The sequence below is a fragment of the Penicillium subrubescens genome (genome assembly GCF_028828155.1).
Source record: "Penicillium subrubescens strain IBT 31985 chromosome Unknown utg000002l_segment0_segment0, whole genome shotgun sequence".
NCBI lineage: Eukaryota > Fungi > Ascomycota > Eurotiomycetes > Eurotiales > Aspergillaceae > Penicillium > Penicillium subrubescens.
The window spans coordinates 1912482-1933881 of record NW_026643152.1 but is presented as its reverse complement, the minus strand read 5'-3'; the positions used below and the strand labels follow the sequence as shown (position 1 = coordinate 1933881).

The following is a 21400-nucleotide window of genomic DNA, read 5'->3' as shown; positions in this document are numbered from 1 at the left end:
AGTCAAGAGTTGATGCTCAAGTTACCAAAAAGATCAATTGAAATACAATCAGAAAGGAATTTGAAAGAAAGGAAGCTGAGCATATCTGGTAGGAGTGTTTTTCTGGCCGCTCAGGGTAGATTCAGGCTTAAGAAATACGAATTTATGGTTATGGAAGATTGCGATAACGAGATAGAAGAGGCTGAAAACCGAATACTTAGAAACTAATCCAGTGAGATGAAATCAGTATAAAATGCCATCGATATAGCAATATAGACTTAGCTCAAGACGGTTTGGCAGATGGGGGAAGTGGCTGTCCAATCAGATTCGCTATATTGTCAGACCTTTAGTGGGCGATGGAGGTCGAGGTGCTATTGCAAACACAGAGCAGGCATTGTGATATAATGAATAACAATTCTAAATCAGATTCAAGCTTATTATTCTCCCACTCTAATCAGAAAGTGAAAGTAAAGTACTCATCACCATGTAGAAAGAAGAGGACTGTCACGACCCTTCCGAATCGGGACTAGCGCCAGAGTCCCGTGTTCCCGAATTGCAGAGGGACACTGCGAAAGACCATCCAAACTGCTCCTCACCACGCCAATCGGCAACCACTCCCCTCCAACAGGTCTCGCGATTCGCACGCAGAGACCATGCACAAGTGCCGGTCAATCAATCCCGCTTCAGGGTCGCGGGCCTTCACCCCCGCCCCGCGGGTTCAGGTTCAGGTCCAGCGCCGCAACCTCCAGGATGTCGCTATCACTCGCACCGGAAGGCCTGTTCTGAAGGTCCAGGGTGGCCGGTAAGCATTCAATTGGGTGGATTCTGGGCGGTGCTTGTTGCTAACATCTTCGCGCTTGACAGCTCGTCCCTCGGAGGTACAGCTCGGCCCTTGACGACTCGATACGATCCATACGTGCGATATATGCTCACCATTCATCTCTAGGTCACACTGCGACTGTCTTCGGTGCCACCGGTTTCCTGGGTCGTTATATTGTCAACAAGCTCGGTAGGTCGAGGGGGTTCCGTCTGAGATATGGTTGAGAGAGGTGGGAGAACTGACATCCCGCAGCTACCCAGGGATGCAATGTCGTGATCCCCTACCGTGAGGAAATGACCAAGCGTCACTTGAAGGTCACTGGTGATCTGGGCCGTGTTACTTTCATGGTATGGAAACAATTGAAGTGAAAACTTGGACCGAAGACGCAGGTTGCCTGACTCGTCCATAGGAATACGACCTCCGCAACACCCAGTCTATCGAGGAGAGTGTCCGTCACTCCGATGTCGTCTACAACTTGACTGGTCGCCAATACCCTACCAAGTGCGTGCAATTGCAATGAAAAAAGAGAGCTGGGATAGTCAATTGACAGGTCATCTAGGAACTTCTCCTACGCCGACGTGCACGTTGACGGTGCTGAGCGCATCGCCGAGGCTGTCGCCAAGTACGACGTGGACCGCTTCATCCACGTTTCCTCCTACAATGCCCGCCGGGACTCTCCCTCTGAGTTCTTTGCCACCAAGGTTGGTTGATATTGTGGGGTTTGCACTGTACACGAAGATACTGATGCAGCTACAGGCCTGGGGTGAGGAAGTCGTTCGCTCCATCTACCCCGAGACTACCATTGTCCGTCCTGCCCCGATGTTCGGTTTCGAGGACAACCTCCTTCACAAGCTCGCTGGCGTGTCCAACTTGTTCACTGCCAACCACATGCAGGAGCGCTACTGGCCGGTTCACGTAAGTCGCGTGACAATTTGACTCGACCAGAATTGACATGACTAACTCCCTATTTTCCAGGCCATTGACGTCGGTGCCGCCCTCGAGAAGATGCTGCACGATGACAGCACCGTTGGTCAGACCTTCGAGCTCTACGGTCCCAAGAACTACTCCACCGCGGAGATTGCCGAACTGGTCGACCGTGAAATCATCAAGAAGCGCACCCACATCAACGTCCCCAAGGCCCTCCTCAAGCCCTTCGCCTACTACCTCAACAAGTACCTCTGGTGGCACACCATGTCTGCCGACGAGGTCGAGCGCGAGTTCATTGACCAGGAGATCGACCCCACGGCCAAGACCTTCAAGGATCTCGGCATGAACGAGGTTGCCGACCTGGCGGACCTGACCTTCCACTACTTGCAGGGTTACCGTAGTGCCTCGTACTACGATCTTCCCCCGGCGACCGAGCGTGAGCGCCGTGAGGAGAAGAAGTACCTGCATGTGCTGGATGACCAGTAGGTGTGTTTTTAATGTGTACATAAGCTGCTTCCTAGACGCGAATCGTATTTCCTTGTGTTGTCTGGATTCGATCAAAATCAGAGTTTCGTTTGTCAATGCTATATTTGTTATACAATGAGTCTGGTGTAATTCTCCAATCTACCTCTATGCATTGAGTAAATACTTGAGTACTTCGTGATGCCCCTGCATAAGCTCCCAGTGGATGCATAGTCCAGACACGCTCCACCCCGCAGTCCGCAATCGGATAACATTATCATCTATCTACTTCCTCCCACTCCATCCCAACTACCAACCACTCCCACCACCTAACAACCAAAATGTCCTCTCAACCCCAAATACCAATCCTACTCCTAAAAACAAAATCCTCTCCACACGACGGTTACGAAGATTACTTCTCCACAAACGGCTACAACCCCACCTTCATCCCCGTCCTCGAACATCGCTTCCACAGGGACAACCTAGCTACTGTCCGCGATTTCTTTGCGTCTGGTGCTTTCAATGCAGACACCACCACTACCACGAGTACTACCACAAGCCATAATGGGAATAATGAGGATAATGGCAGTGATAAGAAGTATGGCGGTATGATATTTACCAGCCAGCGCGCGGTGGAAGCTTTTGCGGAGATGATCGAAGAGAACGGCCGTATGTTACTCCAACCCTAAACTACACGCTCTACAATTGTCTAGCTATACTTCCTCAATTGATAATACCCAATTCAATCCAACTAACTTAAACTATCTTCTAGTCCCATTCACTCCCTCAAAACAACCCCCACCCCCTCCCCCTCTACACCGTCGGCCCCGCCACAGCCCACGCCCTCACAACCCTCCGCAACAAATACCTACCCAGCGCAACAATCCACGGCGCAGACGCCGGTAACGGACAAAAATTAGCATATTTGATGTTGGAGCATTATAATGGGTTATACCCAGACACCACTACCACCAATGCTACTGCGAAACCATCCCTCCTCTTCCTAGTCGGCGAACAGCGCAGAGATATCATACCGAAAACACTCATGGATCCCGCCAGACCGGAGAGCCAACGGATAAACGTTGATGAAATCGTCGTCTATGAAACCGGTGAAATGGATTCTTTTGAGAATGATTTTAGGGATGCGGTGAGCAAGGAGGTACACGGCCAGCAAGGCCTAGGAGGAAAAGGACCGCTTTGGGTGGTTGTTTTTTCGCCGACGGGGTGCGAGGGGATGTTGAGGGTTCTTGGGATGGGGCCGTTCAAGAATCAGGACCAGGATCAAGGTTCGGGTGCGCATGAAAAGCAGCGGGATGTATTCATTGCGACTATCGGGCCGACGACGAGGGATTACTTGAGGGAGACGTTTGGGTTTGAGGCGGATGTTTGTGCGGAGAAGCCGAGTCCGGAGGGGATCGCGGAGGGGATACGGAGGTTTATGGATGCGAGGGGGGATTGAGAACAGGCTCTTTTCGGTTCCTTTGTCCATATGTTATAGAATTGTATATATCAGGTACAGCACAGTGTACAATATTCCTTGGAAGATACTCATTACTACTGGACTTCGTTCGTTTCAACGTTGATTGGATTTTGAACATTGACAGATCATCCCCGTGGATTGCTATTTTCAGATTTGTCCTTGTTATCTAACCACGGCGAAGTCGCATCCAGGCTGACAGTCGATCGATTGATTGCATGCTTAAACAGAAAGAGAAAATAAAAACATTGCCACGGTCCCTCGCAGCGCGGTCCTTACCGCATAATCTCCTCATAGATCAACACTAGATAAATATCATCAGTTAGCAAGTGGTTCCATCTAGTCACGTCTATCCAAGGGGAGAGGATGAAACAAGAGTAAATCCAAAACTCACACTTCAATTGCTCCTTGCTCAGAGAATCCTTGTTCTTGTCGAAATCAAAGAAGCCCTCGGGAATGGGCGGCGCCGTCGGCTCATCCTCCGGGTCGTGGTATGGTTCGAGGTACGGGTGGCGCAGGGCGTCCTCGACGGAGATACGCTTGGCTGGGTTGAAGGCCAGCAGCTTCTCGAGCAGGTCCAAGGCCTGGTCATTGCTCTTGGGGAAGAGGGCGCGGAAGGGGATCTTCTTCTTAAAGGGGAGAGAGCGGATGTACTCGCGGGCTCGTCGAGATTTGATACCGTAGTAGTCTTCCATTGTTGGTGTGCCGAGGACATCCAGGATGAGGGTGAGCTGGTGGTGATCTAGATGATCAGAGTTAGTGGATAGTCATATTAAAAGGTACAGCGATTGAATGCCGTCACGTACAATCCTTTCCGGGGAACAGTGGCTTGCCGCTCAGCATCTCAGCTAATATGCAGCCCACACTCCACACGTCAATGGCCTTGGTGTATTCCTTGAATGTCAACATAATCTCCGGGGCACGGTACCAGCGAGTAGCCACATATTCCGTCATGAAACCAGAGTTGTCATCAGTAGAAGCGGCCGAGCGGGCCAGACCGAAATCACACACTTTCAGATCACAGTTGGCGTTGAGCAGGAGATTGGAGGGCTTGAGATCACGGTGCAGGACGTTGGCGGAGTGCATAGCCTTGAGGGCGCGCAGCGTCTGGTAGATGAAGTATTGGCAGTGATCGTCGGACAGATCTTGCGTGCGGATGACACGGTGCATGTCGGTTTCCATCAGCTCCTAAAGACGGGTCAGATTGATCGAAGCAAGTGATACCATCACTTTCTTCTTGGCATACCTGAATCAAATACACCTCGTTGAAGCCCTCGTAGTTGCGAGGTCGTTGGATATCCAGAATGGAGATAATGTTCTCGTGGTTAAAGTAGCGCAGCAGCTTCATCTCACGCAGTGTCCGCAGGCAGAACATGGAATGGTCGAAGGGAGTGATCTTTTTGATGGCGACCTTCTGGCCAGAAGGCTTGTGAATGGCGGAGCTACATTTTTATGAGCCGCGATGTCATGCATGCTTAACTCGCGGGGGTAAGAAAGAGGGCTTACCAGACGACACCGTATGCGCCTTCACCGATCACATCCTGGATCTCATATTGATCGGAGACGTTGAAGGAGATCTTCCGCGAACCTCCCTGTGCAAGGTTCTGTTGAACCATCGTGCCGGTTCTGTGGGACTGAGGTTCATGGTCAGCTCGATTGATCGGGCCAAAAGCCCAGCATAGGGCACGGGAGAACGGGAAGCATTCCATGATGCGGGGAGAGTTAATGCAAACAAAGCTCAAGAGAAGAGAAAAGCTGAGCTCCAGAGCGACTGGCACAGCTCAAACAGGGACAGTGGCATGCCACTCAAACGGGGGAAGTTGCGAAAGCAATCGAAAATCCAAAATATGCCAGCAAGCTGACCAAGAGTATCCAAATTTGGGAGGACAAACGGCGCATCCACAGAGGAAAATGCAAGACTAGGGTAAGGACGAGCTTACATTTGTTTGCGCGCCGGGTATGAATGCGGGTCCTATTCGATATTGATCTCCGTCCTCGTTGTCTATCACCCGTTCACACAATCGGAGGTCGCGAGATTGGGAGGAAGGAGGGTTGAAGAGCTCTGGTGACGATGCGATCAGGGGCGAGGAAGAAAGAGGGAATCCGCGGCGAGTAGAGCAAGCGACCGAGCTCCGAGGGGGTGTGTCGGGAGGAAAGAGCACCACCAAGGAAGTGAACAGGTTTCGGGAGGCTGAGAGGAGGTGGTGTCTTGGGTTAGTGAGCTGTTGGAGGACGGTGAAGATGAAAGGTGAAGGAGGAAAGATGAAGGCGTGCCGAGGCGGGGGTTTGGGTTTGGCGGGTGATCGCCAGCAAAGTATCACAGTTGATAGGGACAGCCACGAACGCGTCTCAAAGTACCATGGATGAGCAGAATGAGCACATACCTGATTTGTTTGTTTGTTGTTCAGTTCTCCTTTCGTCCAGTATCCAGGTTCAGGGCAAGTTTTGGGAAGATGGGAGGTGTGTTAGGTGGGGAGAGGAGAGGAATCAGCGGGACTCAGCCACGGGCCGCTGTGTCGGGCGTGGTGGGGCAAAGAAAGACGAGCAGGGGGGAGGTGTTAATAAGGGAATAGATGAATGGATAAAAAGACCGGAAACGAATTGCTGGAGGAATAACCTGAGAGCGATGAATGAGATAGTTAAGATGGAATGGGTGATGGTACGAAAAGTACCTCCACTATGGAGTCTACTCGGGGAGAATGACTCTCTTTATGATGGAGGAGGCTGGTGGCTATTCTTATTGCAATCTCTATTGGTATAGATGCTCATCCAGTATGATATTATGAGATTGTGATAGTTCGACAATCTTAACAATGGACTGTTCTGGTCCTATGGTTTTATATACTTAGAATGACTATACAGGAATGATCGCCTTGGATCTATCCAGTCTGTCTAGGATGATACCTTCTAGACCTTGACACCCTGGTTCTTCTGTTTCTAATGTTTTAGTTTTCTCCCAGTGTTTCGTCTGTCTAATCCCCTGAAATCAATTTATCAATTGATCACTTTAACTGATTATCTTTTCTAGTGAACCTTGGCTCTGGCCGGGGCCTTTTCTCCACACAATCCAAGAAACCACCATCACCCAATTACTTCAAGTATGAACTCCCAGCGAATTGCTAAATATGTCCATGATTCATATCACACATACCCAGTAACTACTGAACAAAAAAAGAGTTCCCGCCACCAGCGCCAAATGGCCTCAACCCAACCTGTCTCGAGCCAGACTGAACCGCGCTACTGTCGGAACTGGTCACAATCACAGTTGACTTCGCCGTCTCCACCCGCAGACCCCTCAGATGCCACGGTGATTGGAGCAACAGCCCTCCTCTGGGTTTCACCACCACCAAGCCGGTGTCGGATGCTTTTGATTGGCGTGATGATCAAACCTGAGCACTCTAAACACGGAATGGGTGGGAGAGACAGAGAGACACGGGATACATACGAAAGGATCACGAAGGACCAGCCAAATACAGTACATAGTACTCCGTACGGTAGCTCAGGCAGTTCAACTGGAAATGGTACACACCACCCGGGACTAGTGAAACTAACGCCCATAGGACCAGACCACTAAGGCCACTAATGAAACTATTGAGGCTGAGGCGCAACGTGGGATACAAAAATAACATCAAACATTCGATTTTCGAGGGAACTACTCATGGCCGGCGTAGATGGTTTGCGGGCTTTCTAGGCGCCCTGTAGGGAGAACAGTTGCAAATGAAATGAGGAACATAAAAAAAAAGGAAAACGAACATAAACCCTGGTCTACTTCCAAAATTGGGGGTGTGAGAGGATGCCCGCACAGAGAAACCCGAGCCCTTCAATCCGTAATGGTACAGGCGGGAGATCGAGCAAGAGGATAGAGAGAAAAACGTGGAGGATTCATGAAAATGGGAGGTTTGGAGGAGGAGAATGAGGTACAGGAGGAAAACGAGCAAATACAGAGAACAAAAGGAAGAGCATGTTACTGCACAACCTGGTAGAGCAGAGGAGTCAGTCGGGGAGAACGACTTGAAGCAGAGAGGAAACTATCCAGGTCATCAGCATACCTTCTCCCGCAGCGTCGTCATCCATTGATCCAGGCTAACGCTCTGGTCCGCGCGGTCCTCCACCAGCATCGTCTGGGCCCAAAGGCGCAGACCCGGCTCACCATCCTCGCGCACCACATACAGGTGAGGCACGATCATACTGCCCACACCCTTCGAGTGGTGGTCCCGACTCTTCTCAATCACCGCCCGCACCCGCTGGTTGAACTCGTTGTCTACCTCGGGCAAAGTCGTCTTACCCACCCGCAACTGGTTCCGGTCCGCTACACCAAACACATCCTCAATCAACTGGGGAACGGCGTCACGGCCGACCCACAGGAACTGTGTCTGACCATCGTCGATCAGGTACAGACCGTACGAAGCGATGCGGCCTGAGGAAAGGTTGACGGTAGGCGGCAAGGTAATCTCGCCGGTCTGCTCGTCGGGCACACCTGCAGTGTCGGGCATGTCGTGGAGAGAGTACATCTTGGGGTAGATGTATTGGATAAGGAGAGGCAGGGGCAGAGTCGACAGAAGGCAAAGGGCGGCAGACCGCATATCCGTCGGGATCTGAGCCGACTTGCGAAGACCAAGCTATAGAGAGTTAGTTAGTAACAAGATATGCAACTATGATATCCGCGCACAGATAGTTTGGAGAACACTTACATTCTTGATCAAAGCAAGGAAGAGGACGGGCAGACCGCGAAGGTTGGCTGGGAACTGGAGACCACTACCGCTGACGCTGCCACCGGCAAGCTCCTTGCGGTAGGTCGTCAGCAACTCGATAATCTTGGTCTGCAGAGCCTCGCGAGCGGGCTCGAGACCGCTGCTCAGAGCGCGCTCAACAGCCTTGTGGCTGAAGAAGGTGGCCACAGCCTGCTGATCAGCCGAGGCATAGACATCAGCCAGGTTCGTGGTGGTAGGCAGAGCAACGGTGATGACCCGAATGCGACGTTCGCCGTTGCAGGTGGTGTGAAGAACGGCGGCCTGCAAGCACACAACCGGCTTGGCCACGGTCTCGTCGATAGCAACCTCGACAACATAAGCCTGGTCGCGGGGGAAAGCAGGGAACGCGCAGAGATCGGAGCTGCGGTTAAAGAAGTTACCATAGAAGGTGCTCATGCGGAGGCCGGTGGTAGCACGAACTCGGAGCACAGCCTCCAGACCAATCTCAGAGGAGAGATACTCGGAGAACTCGCGGGCAAACTTCATAGCATCTTCTGACCGGGCGGCGTTCCAGCCGGGGTAGAAGTAGGTCTGACCACCAGTGTACCGAGGCAAGCAGCTAAGAGAGGCAACGTCCTGGTATTGGGACGAGAAGAGGAACATATCGACAGACACCTGAGCCTTGGAGCATTCAACTGCAAAGCTCTTATAGAAAGAGTTGGCGGTCTGCAGAAGAGCAGACTCCTTGCTTGTACCTAGCACCTTCTTATCCTCACGCATAGTGAGCGCCCCGTGGCCGATGTTGGGCAAGGATGCGCTCAGCACGGTCATCTTACCTCCAACGGGCGAAATCAGCTTGTAACCGGCACGCAGAGCCGAACCCATGGCGCAGCTGTTGTTCTGAGTGTTCTGGAACATCGTCTGCAGCTTATCCAAGAATGTCTCAATGTTCTCCCGGCATTCGCTCAGTGTCACCAGAAGATCGCCGGGGATGGGAAGGAAGGGCTCGTCGAGGTCGCTAATAACCAGCATCTGAGGGTCCGAGCTGGGCGAGCCATCGCGGGGGATGCTGAAGTAGTGCAGGCTAGAGTCCACCGCGACGAAGCCAAGACGGGTCCGTCGGTCTGCGTTGGGAATGCGGTCGAGGCTTTCCTTGATGCAGCGTGCGATAACGGCCAAAAGACCGCTCGTAACCGAAGCATAGCTCACATCGATCAGGAAGAGGTAAACCAGCGGTTGGGGAGGTCGGACCATGTATTCTTGAGGTGCAACAAACTCGACCATGCTGTGGTTCAGATCGGCGCGGAGCGCACGATCAGCGGGCCTCTGGTGTGTGGAATCCCAATCGAAGGCCTGGGGCACATCATTGGTGAGGTTACACATATTGCAGCGCCAGCGGTGGCCATGGTCGAGGAATGTAACGAAAGGATTGATATAAGAGCGGCAACGTCTGCATCGTGAAATGACTTGGTCCGGAATGACAGGAATGGGATCCTCGGCGTCGTGAAGAGCGGCGTAAGGCTGAATGACGAGAGCAAAAGGCAGCTTGGACTTCTTGAGGAGGGAATTATTCGTAGGGACTGCATTCAAAGTGGACCGCATATATTTGGGAGGGCAATTGGCGGTGGGAGACTCGAAAACACTGGTCTGCGGGGTTGTCAGTCATCTTGGGCGATCCTCGCACGGCGGGGGAATGCGCAATGCACAGAGAGCTCCGGACGTACCTGCGGAGGCAGAATGATGGGAGGAGGGGGGTAGTCCAACTCTGCGACATTAAAGGGTTGAGAGATGAGGTCCGTTGGGTAGAGCTGGTTAAGTTGGACATTGCGCTGGGGCTGCGCCGCAGGCTGAGGCTGGGCTGGGGGCATGTGGTGCGGTTCGCTCATACCCATTCCGCCGAATTGCTGGGTCATTTGCGTAACATTGTCTACAGGAGCGGCGTAGCCGGTGGCGGCGGGCTGCATCTGAGCTGGGTCGGCGCCGTAGGTCGGCTGTTGATATCCCGCAGCTTGCGGCTGCTGAGGATAGCCACCAAAGGCGCCTCCGGCAGTGGGCTGACCTCCGAGCGCGGCATTGGCACCAGAACCAAACTCAAAGGCCTCACCTGCGTATGCTCTCTTCTTCTTGGCTGCGGCGCCAGTAGGCGGCGCTCCCTGCGGGGGGACGGCCGACTGTTGCTGTTGTGTGGGATCCGGGGAGACATAGCCGGGCTGGGCGTACCCCTCCTGTGGAGGGTAACCCCCTTGTGGAGCTGCCATGAAGATCTGCTAGAGGTTGAAATATCTCGGGGTGAATTCGTTAACGGGATTGGGAGGTCGGGATAGGCGACAAATTTCGGGTGGGAGGGTGGTTGTGGTTGGTATGGGGTCGCGGGTGACAGCTTCGCTAGAACCCCACAATCAGCTTTACCATCGACCAAGTTGGGATCAATATGGAACGGGCTAACACAGGTAATCGGTCCGAAGGAAAGCAGACAAGCACCGAGAGGGGTTTAGATCATACCAGAGACACAGGGACGGAGGGGGAGAGAGAAGCGAAGGAGGCGGTGATGGCGAAGGTGGCCTTTAGGTTGTGGCTGGCCAGCCAATCACGGGGTCGCAGGCACATGAGAGCTCGGCCACAGCGAAGTCGGAAGTATACAAAGGAGATGACAATTAAAGAGTGGATATATTGTAAGGAAAGAGGAAGAAAATATGGTTTATTGACATTTAGAATGACATGCAAGGTGAATCATTTGTTTCTAGCATTAATATTTCTTTTGTTGGTTATATATCTGCTAATTAACGCTCCTGGTCAAAGCATCCTGGTACTCGATCTCACTAGCCTTAGTCCATGCAAATTAAGGCACAGACCAGGCGATCTGGGTGAGTTTTGAAGGGCTGATCCCTGAATGAAGCCCTTTTATATTTCTTCATAAAGACTATGCTGCCCTTATGCTTATTTCCATATCTGATCTGGCTGCATAGATGAAAGCACTCATGGCAATACTCTAAGAATGTGGCCGAGTAAGGGTAGAGTGGTTGCCCGGCCAACACGACGCACCACAATGTCTTCCGCTGCACACGAACACCTCCACACCTTCAATCTCCGGTCTTGCATCATCCCCTCCGCCAACAGCAGTAGGTAGTCGTTTTCTCTTCTTTCTTTTGGAGGATTTTGTTTATTCTTTTTGATTCCTTTTCTCTGCACGTGCGTTCCTGCGGTCCGTTTAGCGAGGGATTGGAACACCGGCTTGGACCAGAAATCTCGAAATCACAGCACAATTGGTCCAGCACCGTTGAATGTGTGAGTCGTCACAATGAGCGTTCGGGTCGTCGCACGAGTACGACCACTTCTCAAGTCGGAACGCGATCTCGATGTCATTCTTCGCACCGGTGCCTCCGCTGGTGCTGCCGAAACCAAGTCGCGCGAGTCTTTGAACGGCGACCGAAAGCTGGCAGCGTTGAGGGACAGAGATAACGTTGTTCGCATTCCCAACCCCAAGAACGAAGGCGAGGAGTATACTTTCCAGTTCAATGCGGTCTACGATGCGGATGTGACACAACAGGAGCTGTTTGATGCAGAGGGTGAGTGGTTTCTCGAGTTGGGGGCTTCGTGAAGGGCTCCGTGTGGCATGTCAATGGTCAAACGCTCATTCGCTGTCTTGCAATAGTCGCGCCCACGATAAAGCACCTGTTCAATGGATTTGATATTACTCTCTTCGCCTACGGTGTTACTGGAACCGGCAAGACACACACGATGCGCGGCGGTAAAAGTCTCGCGGACCGAGGTGTTATTCCCCGACTCCTGAGCGGCATCTACAGACGGAGTCGAAAGATGGAAAAGGATAGCAACGGAGAGACTACCGTGCAGGTCTCTCTGAGCTACTACGAGATTTATAACGACAAGGTGTATGATCTGTTTGAGCCGCCCGAGAAGCGCACACTGGCAGGGCTTCCTCTTCGGGACAACGGAGGCAAGACAGTAGTCTGTGGGCTGACCGAGAAGCCGTGTACGAGTTTGAAGGAGTTTGAGAGCCTCTATGATCAGGCAAACACTAACCGTTCGACTTCGGCGACGAAGGTTAGTCAAAGGACTTCATTTGCGCTTTCGGTTTGAGTTGCTGACGATTTTGTTCATAGTTGAATGCCCATTCGTCTCGTTCCCACGCGGTCCTTGGAGTAAAGATTACGGTCACAACCCCGGAAAAGACCCGCACCAGCACTGCTTCTGCCATCGATCTTGCAGGCTCGGAAGACAACCGACGAACTGAGAATGACAAAGAGCGCATGGTGGAGTCGGCCAGCATCAACAAGAGTCTCTTTGTTCTCGCACAATGTGTCGAGGCAATCACCAAAAAGCAACAACGCATCCCGTATCGCGAGTCAAAGATGACTCGAATTTTGTCACTGGGACAAAACAATGGCCTGACTGTCATGATCCTCAATCTTGCACCCGTCCGATCATACCATTTGGACACGATTAGCTCTTTGAGTGTTGCCAATCGCACCAGGAAGATTGAGGTTCGAGAAGTCGAGAATGACCCGATTTTCAAAGGTCCTGCTAGACCCGCCGTTCGACCATCTTTGGCAGCAACCCGGAAACCGCTGCAGCCCCTCACTGCTTCAGTTCATGTCAACATGCCCGCTTCTGTCGTCAAAGACCCCGCTAAGAAGGATGAGGAAAAGCCCCTGAAGGCTTTCAGTGTCTACTCCGATCGATCCCAGCCCAAGGCTGTGACTCAAATTCGGAAGTCTGAGATTTCCAAGTTGCCGTCTCTCTCCGAGGCGCATCCCATTCGAACCTTGAAGCCACCCCGTCCGAGCATCGTCCCACCACAGATGAACTATGGTGATATCTACGCGGCTAAGATTGAGGAAATGGTTGAGAAAAAGGTCGAGGAGATACTGGCTGTTCGGGCTGTGAGTGAGCAATCAAGACAGACTGAGGCCCGTGAGTTAAATGAGCAGCTCCAGCGTCGATTGGAACAGCTCGAACAGCGCATTGAAGGCACCGAAGACGCTCGTGCAGAGGGTCTTTCATATCTGCTCATGGCCAAACAGCACCAGGCGCGTGGCGAGAGCAGCTCCGCATTGAGGATGTACCAGCTGGCTCTCCCGCATTTCCCGCACAATGAGAAGCTTGCAGCTAAGATCGCAGCTCTGAAGGAGCGCCTTCATGGGAAGGTTCAACCTCGTCAGTCCGCTGCTCATGTGTCACCTCCCAAGGGCAGATTCGGAAGCATGCTGTCTCTCAAGAAGGAGCCGACTCTTACCCTAGGCAAGCGCCAAGCAGAGGATCTTGACAATGAGTACATGGATCAAACTGGTGGTGACGGGTTCTCAAGTGGCGAGGATAGTATCCTGCCAAAGTCAAAGAAACGCGCTACGTCCAAGGCTCTCCGTCACAATGGGGGTGACCTGAGTGTACTGGATGACTACGAGGATCCCTCCGTATCCCCACGCACAATCCACCTCCTCTCCATCATCAACTCACGGGATGTAAGCCAAATCAAGTTATTGAAAGGCGTTGGCGCTAAGAAGGCAGAGGCTATCGTTGACTGCCTCTGCGAGATGGACCAGTCGTTGGTTACCAGCGACGAAAGAATCTCGGACCAGCCACAGTTCCAGGTGAGCAGTCTGGCTGAGCTGAGTACGTTGAAGGGTGTGGGTGTTCGTACGGTCGAGAACATGCGGAATGGAGTTTTGGTTTGATTTTGCATTTTGCATTTTGCATTTTTGCATTTTTGCATTTTTGCATTTTCCTGTTTCATGTCTTGGGCATTGACTTGGGCATTATGTTGGTTTTTATGCATCTTCCTTCAGCGACGGTGCTGGGGCGTTTTTGGTTTCACTTTTGCTGGGTTGGGGTTGTTTTGAATTAGAAGAATGAAGTCTTTCAACATTGCACATGGATAGTTTCTCATCTGAGAGTGTGTAGAGACATGTCAAGTAATTGAAGACTCTTGGCCAGGATTACTTTGAGTCGTCGAATAGTCATCCTAGGACTTGGTCAATCAACGGGCCCTATTGCGCATCTTGGATGCATCGTGTCAAAGGCTGATTCCTGTAATCAAGCCACAACTCTCTGTCCTCGAGACCAGCTTTAAGGTTGCGAGATACTGGATATTCTATGAATTTTGCGAGTGACAGCCCAATCATTGTTGATTAAACCTCTATGTATGAGCATATTATAAATTCAGCTGTCCCCGTGGAACATGCATGCATCCTGTCTATCAATGCTAAATTAAATCATCTTAAATGCACCCGTAGAGCTAAGAGGCTCTGCTAATTCAACTATCCCCATCTTTTCAAACCTAGACATTATACCTTGCCCATCTTCACTCCGCCAACAACAATCCTAGCGACAACAAATAGCGATGCGCCAGCAAGCATGACCACGCCACTGAAGACCTGCAGTCTCGTATACGAGCCAGTCAAAACATCAGGAACCAGAGCACCGCCAATCGGGGTACCAGTGAGAGCAGCGAAGGAGATAATCGAGAAACAGGTACCATTGCGGACACCGACCTCGCGCAGATCAGAGATTTGGGCAATAAGTGCTGGGGCCAGAGACACGAAGGCACCGGAACCAAAGCCGTACATTGCGCTGAATACGATGGCGGGGGCGTTGCTGCGTGATGGGAGCCATAGGGCTAAGACGAGGATGGCGGAGAGATAGCTGAAGAAGATCATGACGTTGTAGCGGCCAACGCGGTCTGCCATGTAACCCGGGACAGTACGACCGAAGACACTATCAAAATATTAGTATGATAATCATAGCAGGGCAAGAAAAGAAGAGTAAAACGCTTACCTAGCCGCATTCAAAATCGGAATGAGATACTGCGATAAATGCTCCGACATGCCATATCGCTGCGCCTGCGTGATAACAAACGTAAAAGGCAAGAACATACCCCAGAAGAAACAGAAGCACGCAGCAACCGTAACAACGAATTTCACATCCTTCAGCGGACGAACGAAATTCATAATATCGAACGGCTTCTTAGTATGCTTCAGCCTCGACTTGAGGGTGATATTGGAAATGCCCAGCATAAACAGGATCAAAAAGGCACAGATACGCATTGCCCAGGCGAACCCAACTTTCGGGATCAGATTCGACACCATGATTGGGAAGATCACACCTCCTAGACTTGATCCGGAGGCTGTCACGCCTAGTGCGAAGGCGCGACGTTTGGCGAACCAGGTGCTGACTGAGTTTACGCTAGCGTTGAAGATGGCGCTTGCGCCGAGGGGACTGCAGATTCCTTGGGCGAGGATGAATTGGTAGTACTCAGTCGAGAGGGAGGCCATCATGAGGCCAAAGACGTGGAAGAATGTACCGCCTAGGAGGATCCATCTGGGACCATAGTTGTCGAAGAGGGTGCCGAATATCGGGCCCTAATAGATATCCATGTGAGTATAAGCTGGAGTTGATATAGAGCTGAAGCTGATGAGAAAGAACCTACAGCAAAGAACATGACGAATGTCTCCAATGATGTGATCCATGTCACTGTACTCGTGGACATGTCGCTAAGTTGGTGAGTTTCATAGTAGGTCTGGAAGACACCGATACCTACACAGGGTTAGCATAGTGTTGAGAATAGAAGATACCGGCCACACATACAGTTGATCCAGCCAAAACTGACGAACAATCCGCAAAAGGCTCCTAGCACGGACATCCATGCCTCGGCTCCTCCATCTGGCGGAGGGCCAGGGCTTGGAGGACCAGCCAGAGCTGGAGTGACGGCTTCGCTTTTCTCCGATAGAGGTTCTCCATTGACATCACGTCCCTCTGACTCGATGGGATCGGCTGTGCGAGTTCCCTTCTCGAGATCATCATTTACGTGATCGCTCATGGCTGGCGTTGAATTGTCCGACGGCGCGATGTTTGTTGTAGCACTGTCAATCGAAGGAGTCGCATGCTCATGATTGGCGCCCATTTTCCAGTCTGCTGTTTTCCACAGACAGTAGAGCAGTCACTTTCCACGTTCTATTGACGATTCCAAGAGTGTATCGGCTCTTAAGTCATGCGACTGGGTTCAAGAGTAGTCTGTGCGACAACGATTGTGTCAGAAGCTTGTATACTCGACGTGCCGCTCAGAAGGAAGATATCCCAGGAGCACATTGACTATCAGGGGTATTTGACAAGTCGGCACGATGATAGCAAGAGTATGCGACTCCATTCAAAGGGGAGATTGCCATTGAACCTAGGATGCGATGCAGTGCGAAGCGACTCACTTTGAAGCTTGATATTCCCCAAGCAAAGACCAGAAACTCTAAAATCAAGTTTGATATAGCCTCGGCCCGCAACTTGATTTGTGAGCGTATATGTACCGGACTAAGGAGTACTGGATACTAGGCGGATAATTTGGGGGCGGCAGTTGTTGACGGGATGTAGAGATGCAGATGTACTCGCCACAAGGAAAGAGCAAGAGAATATATACAAAAACCAGAGGAAGAATATAATCACCAGCGACTGCAAGAGTGAAAAAACTCCCCGGTCGGACTCGGTCTGTCTTCGGCCATCGCGCCAGGCTAAACTCCGAGTGCGAATCCATGGGCTCATCTCGCGATTGTAGGAGTGCACTAACCCACGAATAGTAGGGAGTCGACAAATAGCGCTCAGCCTGGTTTAGTTCGCCTCGGAAGGGCACCAACTCGTCTCCACTTTTTGCTTGGTTTATCATCCAGCAGATGTTCTTTTCTGGACTCCGACCGCTTAGCTCCGGGGGTGGGACTGGACACTCCGCGGTCAGTCCGTGGGGCCTAGTTGGGGCCAATTTGCTGGTTGGCTATCGAGATGAGGGGCCGAAAAGGGTGTGCTCATATATTGATCCTGTCTAGAGGCATGGTAATTGTTTTAGTGTGTTAATGTCATTAGTGAATGCAAACACCGATCCGATATAGACAGCAATTGGCCGAGGTCAAGCTTCGGGAATATCTACATGGAGTAACAGTACTTGTGTTGAATAGTCTGGAGGGGCTACTATATAATCTGTTTGTAGTCGGATACGAGCAACGTGTATCTGCCGTGGTTTGTCACATCTCGGGAAAATTGCCGGTTGGTCCAATGGCGTTTGAAACGGTGATCCCTCGATTTTTGTGATTTATTCCCTGTAGTGGCTTGCATACAGACCAACAATGAGATGTATCAAGCCAACCATGTGGGAGGGAGACACGTAGAACCCCCACTGGGCTTCCAAATCTTTTGCGGTGAGGGAGGCGCATCACGTTTAATACTTGTTTCATGCCTAGAGCCCAGCCTTACTAGCTATTTCTCATCGTCAGTATTTAGGATCTAGTTGTAAGCCCATGGGTGTGAACCAGTTCGCACCATAGCTGAAGTGCCCATGTTCCCCTGGTACTACAACCTACTAAGCCTTTTTGATCTTTCGGGTGTCTAATTGGGATGCGGGCTTGAGCACTCTTCTAGTCTATTTTGGTAACAATTGTCTGACCTCTGCCTCAAATACTTCGATCTTTCTCTTCAATTGTTACTCGCTCATCTTATCTCAGTAAACAGAATCCTAAGAGCTATTTGCTCCGAAGCCTTCGAAAATGGCCCCTATCATCTCTCGTTGATCGGACCTTGGGCTCTCTTACGCATCCCCCGTAATCCTAGAAGACAAGGGTGCCGATCCAGAGTGCGTCGAGCGTTATTTACGAAAAAAAGATCTCAACCAAGGGCATTGAACGACGAGGCAGGCAAGCTAAATGCCACCGACGGGCAAAATAGAAGAAGTCGTGGATCCAGCGATGACATTGGATATTTCATATCTGATGGGTTCAGCAATGAGGATCTACGAGTCGGTGGCCCTTACTTATGCTCGCTTCCCGCCAAAAGTATTCCTCAGCATGACCTTGAGGGATATGATGACTTTCAATATTCAGTGATAGGCCAAGTGTATAATATCATGCGCAAGCATCTTGTGCAACTCGAGGAGATGGGTTACACGGGACGGATATCCATCTTCAAATTCCAACCATTGTGGTTGCAGCAACACGTGAAAAGGTGGATGATGGATGACTCGAGGCCGCTAGGGAAGCTCGGCCTACCTGGTTAACGAAGGTCTTCCTGGAGATACGAGATCTCGAGTGTTACAAGTACCCTTGCATATCCCCTGTCCTCGAGACAGACCTTGTGTTTGAAACGTGGGATAATGTTTTGCACGATATTATCCACGAAGTCAATGTAACCGGCATCGAAACAATAGGTTGCTACCGCCGAGGTAGAAGCTCAATGAAACGCAATAATCAACCTACGGTCCTTGTTACCGTGAGCTCCAAAAGCAAGGAAAGTTGGAAATCTACACGAGATTTGATCGTCAAGATTTTGGACCGACATGAACTTCCTACGGTTGCGGTTGAAATCATAAAGGATGAAATCTGGCGAGGTCCCCATAGGTCCACTGATATTTACGGATGGCCAGGTTTGGAGAGAGAAATTCTGCAAGAACCTGGATTGATAGGCCAGAGTATAGCCCCTTATTCGACCAAAACGACTTCAGGAAGCCTTAAGGGCTTCCTTAAGCTGCAATTTTCCGACGGTCAATGGCGTGAGTTTGCGCTCACAAGTTTGCGTTGTGTGTTTCCCGTGGAAGACGATGGGATTGAGCCACAATATCTCGAAGGTAAGGGCCGGGGACATTTCGAGCTACCTGGAGAATATCAACAGAAATATCTAAATAGTATAGTAGAACCGACTGCTGACTTTCATTCTAGTCATGAGAGACCTACGCGAGCACGGAGTGCCGTGCAACGAGGATGGAACCGAAGCTCTGCGAGTCGATCATCCTAGTAAAAGGGCTATGACCCAACATATCAAACAAATCGAGCAGGACATGCGGATCTATACATCGGATGATAGGTGAGAAATGTATCAAAGGTGAATCGCAGAAGGAACTTTCGTAATTATGTCTGAAATTGATCAGGAGGAGTATCAAATACACAAGACGATAATGGATAAGCACCAGGAATTTCTGGATGAGCTTGAAAGCTTTCGCAAAGCCCAAAACTTTGATTTTGGTCACATCTGGGCCGGATCTAGCTTAAAATATTAAGTAGGCGTCCTTAATGACCAACGATATTGCGACTATGCTTGACTGGGCTCTCGTGAAATTCCCTCCCAGTCGGATGGGGACCAACAAGGTGAGGACGCTCGTCGCCTATGACTTCTTGGTTATAGCTGACATTAAACCTCTAAGCTCAAAGATGGCAGGGAGATCATCCAGATACGACGTCCCGAATACCCTCTTCGTCATTCCTAGGGCTAAGAGATCGAAGGATATTGCTCCGAAGAATCGGTTGGTTATTATAATTAGCTAAGAGTTGCCTATATTCACGAAGTCAAGGACGAATTTGGCCATCGCATAGGTACAAAAATGACATTGGAGCATTTTATTCTGCAAATCTTTTCTCCACAGAGCCGTGGTAGAGGACATGCCCATTGGTCATTTTAACCTTGTAGACGTTGAGATCAAGAACCAGAAGCGTAGGGGCTTGTATCGGGGGTAAATAAAACAGCGTCAGATGGTCCCAAAGTCTGATATTCACCGACAGGACATGGGGAAAGAGCAAACCATCCAGGATCTGGGTCTGGTACTTCGAGGACGGGTGCCGCACTTTAATGAAGCCTGCATAGAATTGTCTGTGTTCTATAGGCATCTGTTTAAGCGCCTTCAGCTTTTCCCATGTTAAATGACTCCAGAGATGGCGCATAGTCTCGCAGAACCAGAGATGATTGACGCTGGTGCACTTGTAGAGAATCACAATATTTTGCCTCTCGATGCCCTCTGGAAGATTGTCCGCTGCGGTGAACTCAAGAATCAGGGCAAGCAGCTCTGGGATCGCAAGGACCCGCTGGGCGGCCCGCATGATGACTGTACTAATTAGCGTATCTTACTAATGTATGCTGTCAGTCAAAGACGACGTGAAAGGGGAAAGTTAATCGAGGGTAAGGAAGAGAGAGAAGTAGAAGATAGAGCAAGAGAGGATATAAAAGACGGAGTGGAAGAGGACGTACCTGTGGAAGAGGATGTCAAGGGTAGAAGAAGGGTGTCAAGGTAGAAGGATATACCTAGTGATAGAGAAGTGAGGGATATAAGAACGAGAGGACCTTCTAGAAGACCAGTTTGATGACCTTATCTCCGAACTCGTTAATACTGACGGATCATGGCTTCTCACGCGTTAAGACCACAGGTTTCAGGGGCGAGAGGTGTCGGCGAAGCAGTGTTTTCGGCGCTGAAAGAGCTTTCGTCAGTTTTCTTATGTTTTTTCGTAGTTGACTTTAGTGTTGCCAGCTTAGGGGCATTGTCCTTTGAAACGGCGTCATGTGGGCCCTCTGGGTTTACAAAGCAGAAGCTACGTAGCTAGGTGGCGGCCATTACAAAGGCCAGTGAAGCGCAAGAAAATCTACTAAGCATGGAAGTTGGTACTTAGTCTAGCGGTATAATCCTTTGGAGTATACCGGCAGAATAAACGCATTACTTACTAGCTTTGTTTGGAGAGCTTTCTGGTAGGTACCCCTGGACCTTATAACAGCTGTCATCTCTCTTCCACTGAAACCCCTTATACACAAACCGGGATATGTCTATATCAAGCATCTATGAATACGCCGTGGATAGTCCTGCGCAGAAGGGGCTTCCTAAGCTGACGGCGTAATATATGTTCAATGATTGCCGTTGGAGCGTAGGTTCCAACGCTACAACACTTGAATGTCACGCTGGTCCTTTATAAAAACCCAAAAGGTATTCGCGCACCAAATCACCCTCCCCCAGTCCGGCACAGCTCGGCGTGGTCAGGAATCCTGGCTCCGACGTTGGCACTGGTGAACTCAATAATGTCTACGCCGGTGACGATGTCCAAGTGCACATATCCTCATCCATTGCCGTGATCCAAGAGAATGATCCCTCTCACGATACCGACCGAGCACCCAATGACAAAGAGGAACGCGAGAGAGAAGAGGCTACTCGTGTCGCTTCACTGGATCTGGCGAAGAAGCGCTTCGCTGAAGAAAAGAAGCGCCGTAACTCCCTGACTTAATATATAACGATGACTTTTCTGATAC

The 21400-nt window shown here is 50.7% G+C and overlaps 8 protein-coding genes across 8 annotated transcripts; 4 read left to right on the top strand and 4 right to left on the bottom strand.

Moving 5' to 3' along the window:
* Positions 1–632: 632 nt before the first annotated feature.
* Positions 633–2212, top strand: N7473_002075 (complex I NDUFA9 subunit family protein; the record flags this gene model as incomplete). The annotated part of the gene is made up of 8 exons (XM_057148015.1): positions 633–781; positions 844–857; positions 926–988; positions 1052–1146; positions 1209–1300; positions 1359–1500; positions 1556–1714; positions 1775–2212. The coding sequence occupies 8 exons, from the start codon at positions 633–635 to the stop codon at positions 2210–2212; spliced, it is 1152 nt and encodes a 383-aa protein (XP_057011669.1).
* A 317-nt stretch (positions 2213–2529) lies between these two features.
* N7473_002074 (uroporphyrinogen-III synthase HEM4) lies at positions 2530–3655 on the top strand (the record flags this gene model as incomplete). Its single annotated transcript, XM_057148014.1, has 2 exons — positions 2530–2820; positions 2961–3655. The coding sequence occupies 2 exons, from the start codon at positions 2530–2532 to the stop codon at positions 3645–3647; spliced, it is 978 nt and encodes a 325-aa protein (XP_057011668.1). The 3' UTR covers positions 3648–3655.
* A 285-nt stretch (positions 3656–3940) lies between these two features.
* On the bottom strand, positions 3941–6026 carry N7473_002073 (mitogen-activated protein kinase; the record flags this gene model as incomplete). The annotated part of the gene is made up of 7 exons (XM_057148013.1): positions 3941–3969; positions 4060–4407; positions 4472–4853; positions 4912–5107; positions 5172–5299; positions 5606–5887; positions 6024–6026. 7 exons carry the CDS (start codon positions 6024–6026, stop codon positions 3941–3943), a joined length of 1368 nt encoding a protein of 455 aa, XP_057011667.1.
* A 1603-nt stretch (positions 6027–7629) lies between these two features.
* Positions 7630–10614, bottom strand: N7473_002072 (COPII subunit SEC24; the record flags this gene model as incomplete). The annotated part of the gene is made up of 4 exons (XM_057148012.1): positions 7630–7641; positions 7715–8284; positions 8357–10003; positions 10081–10614. The coding sequence occupies 4 exons, from the start codon at positions 10612–10614 to the stop codon at positions 7630–7632; spliced, it is 2763 nt and encodes a 920-aa protein (XP_057011666.1).
* Positions 10615–11654: 1040 nt separating this feature from the next.
* N7473_002071 (kinesin family protein) lies at positions 11655–14049 on the top strand (the record flags this gene model as incomplete). The annotated part of the gene is made up of 3 exons (XM_057148011.1): positions 11655–11922; positions 12009–12418; positions 12478–14049. 3 exons carry the CDS (start codon positions 11655–11657, stop codon positions 14047–14049), a joined length of 2250 nt encoding a protein of 749 aa, XP_057011665.1.
* Positions 14050–14658: 609 nt separating this feature from the next.
* N7473_002070 (MCT family MFS transporter) lies at positions 14659–16274 on the bottom strand (the record flags this gene model as incomplete). The annotated part of the gene is made up of 4 exons (XM_057148010.1): positions 14659–15088; positions 15149–15732; positions 15801–15907; positions 15959–16274. The coding sequence occupies 4 exons, from the start codon at positions 16272–16274 to the stop codon at positions 14659–14661; spliced, it is 1437 nt and encodes a 478-aa protein (XP_057011664.1).
* A 3457-nt stretch (positions 16275–19731) lies between these two features.
* Positions 19732–20208, bottom strand: N7473_002069 (uncharacterized protein; the record flags this gene model as incomplete). Its single annotated transcript, XM_057148009.1, has 1 exon — positions 19732–20208. The coding sequence occupies one exon, from the start codon at positions 20206–20208 to the stop codon at positions 19732–19734; it is 477 nt and encodes a 158-aa protein (XP_057011663.1).
* A 796-nt stretch (positions 20209–21004) lies between these two features.
* N7473_002068 (uncharacterized protein) lies at positions 21005–21375 on the top strand (the record flags this gene model as incomplete). The annotated part of the gene is made up of 2 exons (XM_057148008.1): positions 21005–21021; positions 21111–21375. The coding sequence occupies 2 exons, from the start codon at positions 21005–21007 to the stop codon at positions 21373–21375; spliced, it is 282 nt and encodes a 93-aa protein (XP_057011662.1).
* Between the last annotated feature and the right edge of the window lie 25 nt (positions 21376–21400).